This window comes from Opisthorchis viverrini, assembly GCF_000715545.1.
Source record: "Opisthorchis viverrini unplaced genomic scaffold opera_v5_12, whole genome shotgun sequence".
NCBI classification, from domain to species: Eukaryota; Metazoa; Platyhelminthes; class Trematoda; order Opisthorchiida; family Opisthorchiidae; genus Opisthorchis; species Opisthorchis viverrini.
This window is the reverse complement of record NW_008751668.1, coordinates 1,570,783-1,582,533: the sequence shown is the minus strand read 5'-3', so window position 1 is coordinate 1,582,533 and position 11,751 is coordinate 1,570,783. Positions and strand designations below refer to the sequence as shown.

The 11,751-nt window shown below is 45.2% G+C and overlaps 1 protein-coding gene across 1 annotated transcript in view; it reads left to right on the top strand.

The window, feature by feature from the left end:
* Window positions 1–339: 339 nt before the first annotated feature.
* T265_01136 (hypothetical protein) overlaps window positions 340–11,751 on the top strand; it is a gene marked incomplete at both ends in the record, with an annotated part of 15,321 nt that continues 3,909 nt past the window's right edge. Inside the window, 6 exons of the mRNA XM_009165097.1 lie at window positions 340–525; window positions 1,978–2,145; window positions 2,180–2,356; window positions 3,473–3,677; window positions 5,222–5,571; window positions 9,913–10,239. Coding sequence (XP_009163361.1) covers window positions 406–525; window positions 1,978–2,145; window positions 2,180–2,356; window positions 3,473–3,677; window positions 5,222–5,571; window positions 9,913–10,239 — 1,347 coding nt within the window. The remainder of the gene's footprint in view (window positions 526–1,977; window positions 2,146–2,179; window positions 2,357–3,472; window positions 3,678–5,221; window positions 5,572–9,912; window positions 10,240–11,751) is intronic.

Sequence of the window (11,751 nt, the reverse complement as noted above, 5' to 3'; positions counted from 1 at the left end):
TTACACAAAACGGTTGTCCAGAAACTTCACGCGGCTTGCGCGTTTTTGTCCCGAAATACAGCGCCCATCAGAATGGGCAAAAAGCTACCCAAAGAGATTCGCTGTATTCTGTGAAGGAGGACTCGACTTACCTTCCAAAATTTAACCACATGTCACGCAGATGTCAAGCAGGCTTTTCGTAAAATGCGAACCTCGGTAAGTCAGAAATCCACCAACAGAACTCAAGAAAACAAGCCACGATACTGGACCTCGACGGAAAATCAGAGGTTTGCCGTTCAAATACATGAGATGCCATAGTTATATAAATCAAATTTCCCCTCATTGAGAAGCAGAAACAGGGAATACACTTGTCTATCTGAAGTCCACAGAGAACACTACGCCGGCCTGTGTTCCGCCACCGAGCTTATGGCAAACCTGATGGTAGTGGTTGACCCATGTGCTCTTGAAAGCGTGCCGACACAACCGGCCTCGTCCCTGGACTGCGGTCTCTGCTCAACTGCCACACACACCCCGATTATCAACAAAGTCTTACTCGTGGGGAGATAAGACTTCGGTGGACGCAGCGTCCAACATGTGTGAAATTGTCATGGGTTATTCCCTCAGCGGACGACAAAGGTGTTGAGGTGAACTCCACACACAGTTCAGAAGTTCTAAGCTGGATTGTGTCAGCTGCACTGAGGCAAGCGTGACGTCTACGAACAGATCAAGCAAAAGGATTGACCTCGACATCGTTTACTATTACAAGAAGCTCACAACCAAGGAAATTGCGACGCTGCTAGCCTCCAGGTTCACTTCATCAAAAGCAGCCCCTCCTATCATGGACACAGTCACAACCCCGATAGCCGAAGCCATTTGAGAGTAGTGTAATGATAATTCCTACACACACCGAGCTGATCACGCTAATCGCGGTACTTGGCCCGCAGGCCATGCAGGTACCCGACTCCTCGGTTAGCCGTCGATTAACCAGAAGACGGTCGTACAAAACTTAGAAGCCTTGTGTTTCTGCTCAGGAGAGAAGGGGTGACTACGAGACGCATCCCGTCCCTCCATTGAAATAAATGCACTAGACAGCTGGCGCTTCGCAAACTGATTTTCACTATGAAAAAGATGCTCAGCTTGCAAGCTTCTTTGGATTTTTCGACTTTCCGTTCTTCTTGCAGGCCGCCTGCCGCATCTGAAATAACGCATTCTTAAGGTTTTTTAAAGCTTCAGTAACTAGATAGAGGCACAAATACCACGTAGTTATCCCTCATGAATTCATTTTACGCCTTCTCAAACGCCATGAAAGGTTATTAGGATACAGCCCTCAAATTCTCAATAAACAAATATAGTCACTCCAGAAGCCATAACTAAACAAGTTCATTCGTATACGGGGCAAAAATTTGGAATGGGAGATTAAATACAACGATTTTTAGACTACGCACGTATACAAGAAAATACAATATCTTGATGCACAAAATTTTATTCCACTTGCAGAAGTTTTACAGATAAAGCCCTTGTACTTCTCACGTGCGGCGAGTACTGCTCCGGGATGAGGAATACAAGAGCAGTGCCACATCCTTTTCCGCCACTTCCTTTCAGGTGAACAAAAGCCACTGGACAGCAGGAACAAAACCCACCCAGAAAGATTGGGCAGGCTCCTCGATCCTGTTCATCAATCCATGAATTCGTGAACCCCCGAAATACATCGAATCCTTTAATAGTGAAAAATGGACTAAACAAAGCGTCGTCCATTCGATTGGCGAACGTTACCCGAAATGCGGCGCCGTCGCGCTGTCTAATGCTGAGCTCAGTAAAAGGTGTTTCTCTTCATTCTAAAGGCATGAAGAATCTCTTATCTATACTTGATGGCGAACTTGCCGATGGGAGGACTACTCTGGTTGCTGCAAGCTGTGACATTGAAAGGGCTGCAGCATTCTGCAGTGAAGATTACACAGTATATCTACCATTAATTCTTAATTGTCAATTTGATTTCAGAAAGGACAAAGATCAGTAAAGTTGGACAACACGATGGCTCTAGCAACACAGTCACTTGGCACTGTTGCTTACCATATCAGCCGACTTGCCAGTCACTTCTTAGAGGCTGTCGAATTGCAGTCGGATATGCTTGCAGAAATTTCAGATTGCATGGAGAAAATCCGAATGGTAAATGGCGTGAATGATGCGCACATGTTCATAGGTTTGCAACACGCATCAAGAAAAGGTCGCTAGAAAAGCAATAGGGTCATGTACCAGCCCAAAGGTTCCAATAAATTTTCAGCGCGAGTACATACCCTCAGAACCTCCTCTCAAGTATGTTCGACGGCCAATAGACTTCTCCATACTGGATTCTATTGGGCACGGTGTGCGCATTCAGGTATGTACAATACTTCTAACCACTTCTGTTCATGAAAACACAAAAGTTATTCGGGGTGGGACTACATGTATACAATTGGAATGGTGGGTATGCCTGTCACAGATGTCACGTGTAGACATTGTGATCGAGTAATTCACATTGTTTTCTGAGACGCTCTGGTGGCACTGCCTAGTCGGTATTAGGTTTACCTGAAGTGGATTTCGTTAGCATGCCCCATATGGAGCACATTTTATGATTTATGAGGTAGATGAAGGGGAATTCCGTTTCACCTCTGCGAGCAAGACCGAAATTGTACGCTAAAGGGTTCTTTATTAGTACAGCGAGAAGCAACTTAGCAATGAATTTCGCTGGCATTTTATCGGCTGTTCTCTTCAAGAGCGCATCGGACTGGGATTTTGATGACTAACACAGTTCAGATGGGTGATGGGATGTAGAAGTCCCGCAACAAATGCATGAGCATGCATGCAACGGGCTGAGACGTGGAGAAGTATCGGCACGATTTCGGCATTTAATGCATAGTCTCATGAATTTTTTAAAAGACGAATAAGCTCAAAATATACGAAGGATCACGTGCACGCTATCGTGCCGATGAGAGTGCTGTTTTCCATGCCCAATTTAGAGTGGCGTAAGCAGAGAGGTGGCCAACCCTTGACTTGGCAGAACAGTATGATGGGAATCACGAAACGCTTGGGTGCTGTCGTGCTACTCGCCTTCCAGGATGGGGACCGCGTGATCCTCACTGCGCTTGGTTGGGGACACTACAAGTTACGGCTGCCAAAGGATATCAGTGGCGTTCTTGTCCGTCTCTATCCATATTGTCTGAGTGAATGTCTGAAGGTGTAGGCACCTCAGAATGATTGTGGTAGGCTAGCTCTGAGTCCCTTCCCCGTCCGTCTTTATGCTTTCCTTTACCATAAGGCTTTCAAATAAATCATGGTTGTACGGCAGTGAAGCATCGGTGTTGGACACTGATGTCATGCTGTCGACGATTATGATGATGATGCAAAAGGTCTTCGGGAACTGGTGATTAATCGTTTCATCTCTTTTCGATAAATTACTTTGGCGAATCAAAGTTGTGAAGTTATGCGACCTTATCTGCTTAATGTTTCGTTCCAGGAACCCCTCTTAAACCAGTATGAAAAACCCCTTGCTCAAGGTGACACACTTCAACGTCGGGGAAGTTCTTCGGCTGGGATTACTGTTCAGGGTATGGTTGGACGTCAACATCGCACAATTTCATGTCACACTGCTGGTTCAAACACAAGTGCTGAGTACGCGGCGCCCGTTCGTTCCGTAGGAACTGTGCGCTACCAAAGCAAGTGTTTTGGATTTTTATAAACGTTTTTTTACTTATACAGGGTTCCTCAAAGGACATTACCTTCCCTTTAAGGGTGCTGAAAGGCTTATTTGGGTTGGCTAGCAGTAGTTGTTTGTGAGGGGACCAATGGGGGTATATAGACGAGTGTTATGTATCGTGAAATTTTGGGGATGTTCAGCATGTTTATTTGTTTGCCAAAGAACAGACACTTGTACACTATCTAAGTAGGGCATTATTACAGTCTCGTACATTATAAGACCACCATTATAAGGTATCTCTGCGTCTTGGCCAACTGCGCCTGCCTAAAGTGCATGTATACGTGCACCGTATCGACCATGTCTTCGAAGTACAATGAAATGCTAATTAATATTGGCTATCTGTCAACTAGCGCTATTCGGACGATTTTCTATGTTTGAGGTCCTCAACGTATTGATAAGAAAGGTAGAATATCTAATGTCGACACTCATCCGCAGCATACGACGGTGGAAGGAATGTCCTATGACTGGAGTAAAAAATGTCTTGTTTCAGGATTGTCGTGCCTTCTGATTATAGTTAAATTAGAGGTTGTATTTCCCGACAAGAGCTTGGCAGTGGAAAATTGCAACTGACTGCGATTTTTTAGCGAACTGATCCCTGAAAATTGACTTGGGAAGCAAAATCGACGAGGCAGTCTTACTGTGGTTGTTTTACCACATAGATCCAGTCAGTGCGTCAACAAAAGTGTGTTGGGTTTGATGTATATGGTGGTTGCCCGAATCAGTTGTTTGGTTGTCATATTGTCGGTTCCTCGTTTGGCACCTGTACCTTTTAACTGTCAGAGCCATCCAATGGGCTAATTGTGCCTGTTGAATGTAATGATATAGTCGTAAAACTAGCCTTCCCACTCGAACAACCTTTCACAACACTGATGCATGCCATCAGAAAGAAGCTAATATACTGCCAGGTTATTTAGGCTTACACAAGGGTAGTCGAGGTTGGGTTCGAACTACTGGGCTTCCGGTCACCAAATCCGCGCCTTAACCACTGATCCATCTTGATCTGTTAATATTATTAGGGGTTCTTATGTTCTTATTTGGTCCTCTTCGTGGGTTCACACAAGGTACCCCAATCATCGAACGGTAAAGATATGTTGCACTGTGTTGCTTCAGTGGTTAGAATCCGACCTCTTCACCTGGCCTCCTTTTGTCTAGTCATGGGCAACCTGGCAGTATTCCAGCCCTCGAGCTTCCTTCGAGTGGCATGGTAGCTAGACACCGAAAGATTGTTGCACATGAACGATTACTGCTGGAATTTAGAGGCGATCCAAACCGTATATATTGATCACGGCTATAGCGTTGTCATTTTGCCGCACGCTGGCTAGCAGCTTGCAATGCATGTGTGGAGATGCGGACGTTCTGAAACGAGTGTCCATTTAGAGTAACAGATACTAGGCAAAGTGGCGCTTTTATCTATCGGACTGTCTTCAGTCAATATCCAAGTTTTAAATGCACATTGATTAAGTCTGAATCCTGATGAGGGTTTACGAAACCCGTTGGTTTTTCTTTCAGCTGGCACTGTCGGTCGCACCGCTGGAATATATCGAACGACGGGTGTTCCTCCGCATCATCTGATGGGGGCCATGAGTAGCGCAACGCCACATCAGCATTCCGGAGGGAGCGGTAGCAGTCCAGTGTCCGGACAGTTGTCTTCTGTCGGCTACGCTGCGGGTAGTGAAGCTATGGCAGCTGCCCAAACATCGATAGATGTGACAAGCGCCGCCGCTTTAGTTGCCAACCAGTCTGGTCGTTCCAGTGGATCATCCAGCGTCGTAGGACAGTATCCGATGAACCATCAGGTTCACCAAGGCTATCTACAGTCAACAGCGCCAATCAGTCAGCCGCATATGCAGCATATTAAGGTACATTATTTTTACCGTGGGGGAGGGATTAATTCCCAGTTATCTACGTCAGGGCAATCATTTTCAAAGCTATCACGTTTTGCGAAGTTCGCTTAATGTCTATTATAAAGCAATACTATCCTATTTGAGTATTTCCCCAACCTGCAGTCTAACAAAAAGCTGTTTCCAGAACGTGCGGATAGCTGCTGCTGAGTTCCCTTGATGGTTGTTGGGTACGACAGTTAACCGAGACCACCCAATTTAGCTCCACATGCCTACCTTTGGTCTACCTATCCAATCCATCGAAGGTTCGGTATTCGGTGTTTAGCTCCTATCTATTGAAAAGGAGCTTGAGGACTGGGATACCGCCCGGTTGCCTAAATTTACGCAGTAAGACTTTGCCGTCGGTCAGGAGCTCTGTCGACCGGGTGTACCTAGTTGGAGCGACTTAACTGCTGGCATCTACTTCCAAACAAGGTGATCCAAGGTGGGCTCAAAACGTCTTTCTGGGTCGTTCTTGCTCTACTTCAGAGCAGTTTTGTGGGCAAACTGATTGGTACGAAAATCGTTCGTACTAACGGGGTGCCAGATAAGTTCAACTTAAAACCTGAATTTGTGACAAGCGGAGTACTGTATCTTTTTGAGAAGAGTTTTTCTAGTGTAGTCGAAGTTCTTAAGTGAATTAAATTGGGGTCTCTTGATGCGTGCCTAGTTTGAGGAATTTGAATAAGTGAGAATTTTGACTCTGTAGTTTTGCTTTGCGTAGGGTTGCATTCATTCATAACCAGAGTAGTTTATGTCCCATGAACGAGCAGTATTAGTACAGTGTTTGGCTTTACGGTTGAGTTCAACAATCACATCACTGTACGTGGCTATAAAAACGCTGGATTCATCGGAACTTTTTGAACCTGATTTCCAGGTTCAGTCGTCAGAAGGTAACAAGTTCACATGAGTTGGCGAAAATAACACTTACCTGCCGAATCGTACCAGAACCTAAGTTGCTCATTGCCTTTTCATTCTAATTAAATCATTGATATCATTCGATAGCTTTATGTGGGATCCGAGGATTAACCACGTATGCAGATCATCCTCTTGTTTTCGCTCATCATGTGGTCCTAGTGTGTGTGGTTGGTGTTTTTAGGCCTTTTTCTGAAGGGTCGATCCCTTTACACTTATCTGACGAGTCCCACTAAGAACGACAAGGCTCGTGCTTCTAAACTTTTCCGAGCTAGATCTCGTCCTTACCACAACATCCAGTCAGGATTTAACCCATATCTCGGCAATCACCAGCGCCTCCGCTAGGTTTGATGACCACTCACACTATTCATCATTTGTCCCATAGTTGTCTGAAATTGCCAGCGGCCGTTGGAAACCATAGGTTTTGTACATATCATTTTCCTTTGCCCCGTCGTTCAGGATTATCTGCATATACTTATTCTGATCATCAGCATCCAGTTTACTTGTAGTTGAAATGTAATTGTGAAACTGTTGTAACAATAGCAAACGCAGGGTTTAACAAGGTGTTTATAGCCGACAATTGTTGTCTCAGGCGCACATCTCGTACGAGTTCAAACCAAGATGTGTTCAACACCGTCATACAATATGTGGAATCGACAGTTGTCCCGTCCAGCTATTCGCGGTCGGGAAGTGTGTCACGTTCACTGCAGCATACCTTACTACCTGTCCATACGAGTATGTGATTTCGTTAAGATCATTCCACGGTCGATAAGCTCGTTTACAAAGATGCTGCGACTTGTCCTAATGCCTGTGACAATAACTCTGGTTAGATTTCTCAGGCTGCAATAAGGTTTCAGATCGGTTTGCGTGAACCTTATTCTTTCACATGTACACCTATCTCAAATATTTTGCAAAAACCCCAAATCTGTTCGAAGGGGCGATCAGATCCTTTAGGATGTTGGGTTATGTATAACCCGGTTGCATTTTCAAGCGGCCATACACAAATTCAAAGCATTCAGTGCTGGTAACTTTGGTTTTCCATTCCGTTTATGTTACCTTTAGCCGCCTTGTCTCTTTTTTTAAGTCTCGATTCTCCCATTTGTTTGTCCATCCCTATGGGAGCCGTGTATTCTGTCATCCGTCAGGATCGGGTAATCAAAACGAATGTTTTATTGGAGTCGCCTTCTTATGACAGTTTGTGGTTACTTGGCCCACTGAGCTGTAGTGAAGGTGAGTGTCCATGCGACTTTCGCAGTCAATGGTTAGAAGCCTAGCCGACACAGTCTCGGTTCTGCAGGACGGGGTTTGGAACACGTGTGGTGACCTCTATAAGATGGTAGTGCGTTTGTATTTCCAACCAAACATCGCTGTCTTGTGGTCCGGCTTATGAGCCAGCCCGCCTACTATGAGCTAAAAATTCTGTCGTCCCAAATGGTTCTCTCGCGGTATTACCAGCCAGGCCTTCAACCTTTCCACTATTTGTTGCTGTTCCTTGATTCCCAGACTTCTGAGCATTGATCCTTTTGCTTTTAGTTTCTTGACATTCGACTGAAATGTGCTACTAAGGGTTTCTTTCTGGAATGTAGTCCGTGTTGTTCATCACACCATCATGTTCACACACACACACACACACTTTATGCCGCATTGGTGCAAATCCAACCATATCCTGAAGCGTTTCAATCGTTTTCGGGATCGCTCTTCCAATGTGCGTCTCCACTTAATTTATTCGGTAATAATTCAAAGTCTATTCCAGCTCTTTCTAACCAGGACTTAGGGACCGTAAAACCAAGTAGCCGCAGTTCAAGGGATGACGGTAACGTTCAGTTACACACGGTTAGTTTTCTCCTCTGTAAGTCGCTAATTATGTACTGGTTCCCAACAGATACTTTCTTTGCAAACACGGAATAGCATGTGTAAAGTAGCTGGAACTAGTGTTACTGGGAGGGAAACAGTCACCTCTGAAACCGTTCAGCTAGCTTGTGCTAAGATTGGGGTATACATATAGGATAAGAACACCATCCGAGATGATGTCATCATTATCGCCAGCACATCAGCATTCAACACTGATGAGACGAAGACCATCGCCCAGGACTAGGTGGCTGGAACTTCATCTCACCTCTCTCATTTCGACGTTTTTCTCACCCTATACACCAACGTTATTTCTCAGTTGTATCTTGATCGTCTCGCAGAAAAGGTGACATCCCTGAGTTTATCTTGTCCAGGCAACTCTTGGTGGCATACTACTGCTCAGTTGCACACCAATCGAGAATGCTCCGTTTTTTGCACACACCGTACTATTTCCGAGTAAGTGAACTGTGGTTGCACTGCCCAGTTATCGTAGCGTTTCGGCAGCTGTTCACGGCGATAAATTGCTGCGCATTTAACGTCACAGCCTCTCCTCGTGGGTGCTTTTCAGGTTTTCGCTAACTGATGTCTCAGGGCCAACAACTTCACCCTTATCTGATGTCAAAGAAATGTTCGGCGGCGCAGCAGGTGCCTCACCTCGGGATTGTATCCAGCGCGACAGACCACTGTGACCTGATCACATACTGCGCATGTCGAGCTATTCTTTACCGAGATTGTTAATATTTCCCCACCCAGACTCGGAGTGCTGAAAATCAATGAGTGAGCAAAGTAACGTAAGGAAACGAAAAATACTACGTTCCCTCCAGGATAAAGAACTTGTGCTTGTCTAAAAATGCTGAAAACCTAATCTCAATGCTTCTTACGCTGCCGGTCTTTATTTAACTTGTGACACATTTGGGGTATCTGTGACAGGCTACTATCCTCTCGGTCCTTCTGTAAAATAAATCGTTCAGCTGTAGCACCTTTTTGATGCCTAACTGCCATGCCACCCGAAGGTTGCACGAGGGCTGGTATACCGGCTGGTTGTCCAAGCCTAGACAGGGGAATTCGAGGGTTAGAGGTCAGGTTCGAACCATGGACCTTCCGGTCAGTAGATTCGCGCTCTAACCACTTGGGCTATCTCGCCCCGGTCCTTTTGTTCTGATCACGACAGTTTTCCCAACTAAGCTGACGTGGTTGCCCGATATAGAAGAGCTGCATTTTGTCTTCGTGGTGCCACTTTATTGAGCAGTACCAGTTTGTCATTCATGATTTGGTAAACAAACCAAGCGATCTGAGAAGAGTTCGCTTTATAGTGTACCTAACGTCGACCACTAGGTTCCGTCTGGTGTCTAATATTTACCTTATGGTTTTCATCGCAAGTGCACTTGAACGGAGTACTGTAAAGAGTAATTCAGGGATAATTCATGGACCTAGGTTCAACCGCTTCACATTCGTACCCGGAAGAAACGTGTAGGATATATTGTAGTGGTTCCCATTCCGTTTTCCATCCCCATAGCATCCACGTTTTTCGTAATGACTTTTCTGTGGATGTTCCAGGTAAATCCAGCCATCTCTCAGCTTCCTGGTCAGTTTGTTGACCAAAGCATTCCGATGCAAACACGAATGTCGCAACCGCAACAACAATATCCTGTTTCTAACTCGGCGTTATCAGTTAGTCAAGGACATCCCGGTCACTCTATACCCGCATCCAGTCATGCAGAATTCACGATCCAGCAGCAGCAGTACGCTGAACAGCGATACCAATCAGCTCAACAAACCCCGCAGTATATGCAACACAATCCCGTTCAAGTAACCATCCCACCCACAGCTACTTCACACTCGGGAACTCGACCTTATGCCGAGCAAGTCCAACCGTCAGCCCAGGTGAGTTGTTACTAATTCACATTTTTCGGCCCTCTGCAGAGTTATCCAGTCCTTCCAATTGCATCGTGCTTCAATTCTCCGGAGATTCCATCATGATTTGTGGATTATGTGACCAGTGTCCCCTCGCATTCGATCCCGATGCATTTATAAACCTTTAGCGCTTCATATCACCTGCTCTCATTAGGGCTGGTTGATTCTTCATAAGGCAGTTGCCATAAAGTAAAGAGAAGAAGTGCGATCTCCAACGTTGTTTGTCTGTGGAGCAAGAATGACGGTACTCCAAGGTATAAAATGACCTGAACGTAATGCACTACGCATAAGGTTGCTGAAAGCTCTTCAACAGCCTATGACTGGTTTCGCCCTTCCGGGGGGCTTGTAAGGAGGACTGGTTTAGCTCTTCCGGGGGGCTTGTAAGGTAGGCACAGTCCCCGATCAATCAATCTTAGGTTCTACGTGAACCCGAATTGTACCAAATTAGCGCAACACTCATTTGCTTACCAATTCGATTTTGACAGAAGACTCACCTGAAAACACCGTAAACGAGAGATATACTTGGGTTCCAGGTGAGTCTCTTGTCAAACCAAATTGGCATGAAAATGAGTGTGTTTCGCGAACAAGTTATTCAAAGCATTTTGTGCGCACACTTTACTGCCTGAAGGGTTTGGTGATTCAGTTGGAAAAGGTATTTTAATAACACTCACTCACCCATGTATCTGTGCCATAGACGTCAACTAACACCATTAAACCAACTCAAAGGTCTTCTTGAGGATAACCATACCCGAATGCTTTGGAAACCGCAGTCTGCACTACGGCGATGAAGTAAATCAGTACAGTCAATCCTAAATAAGATACCAATATTGGAGATATATAGTCTGAGACAAGTGGCTTTGTTATTTCGGTGATTGACCACTTTCTCAAGTGAACTCAGTGTCAGTCACCTTACTCACATTTCGGCCTAGGCCTTTACAGTGAACTGGTTCACGTTTTCAACGGGTTGCACAGTTGCATGCGACAATCATATTACTGGTAATCGCTATCCTACGTCAAACGATACCAAACCAGTGGTGTTGAGTTTGGGGCCTAGAGAGCAACACGTATCTCAATTCTGCAGATTAGTCATAGTATGATTATGATTTTTTATTTGTGCTAATGATATTAAAATGATCCTCTAGATATCCGATGCTCTGCTATTCGTAAAAACGCCATTTCCTCATCATCGTCAGTGCGTACTAATGATGCCTCCTCGTATGGTGACGAAACGTTTGCAAGCCAATTGCCAAGCTCGGCGAACAGGTCAACAGCCACTAAACTCACCCGAGCTACCATTATTTCATCATATCACCAAACTGAACATTAGATGGTAGATACTGAGCAATGGGCCTACAGTCTGTTCAGCGTACCTAAATATCAGCGTGCTGTGGTTCGAGGAATTCAGTACGATGGTTGCCTCGAGGTTTGTTTCGTCGCGCCTAACCCGCAGAAGACAGCAGTTGAACTACTTTCAAAGACTGG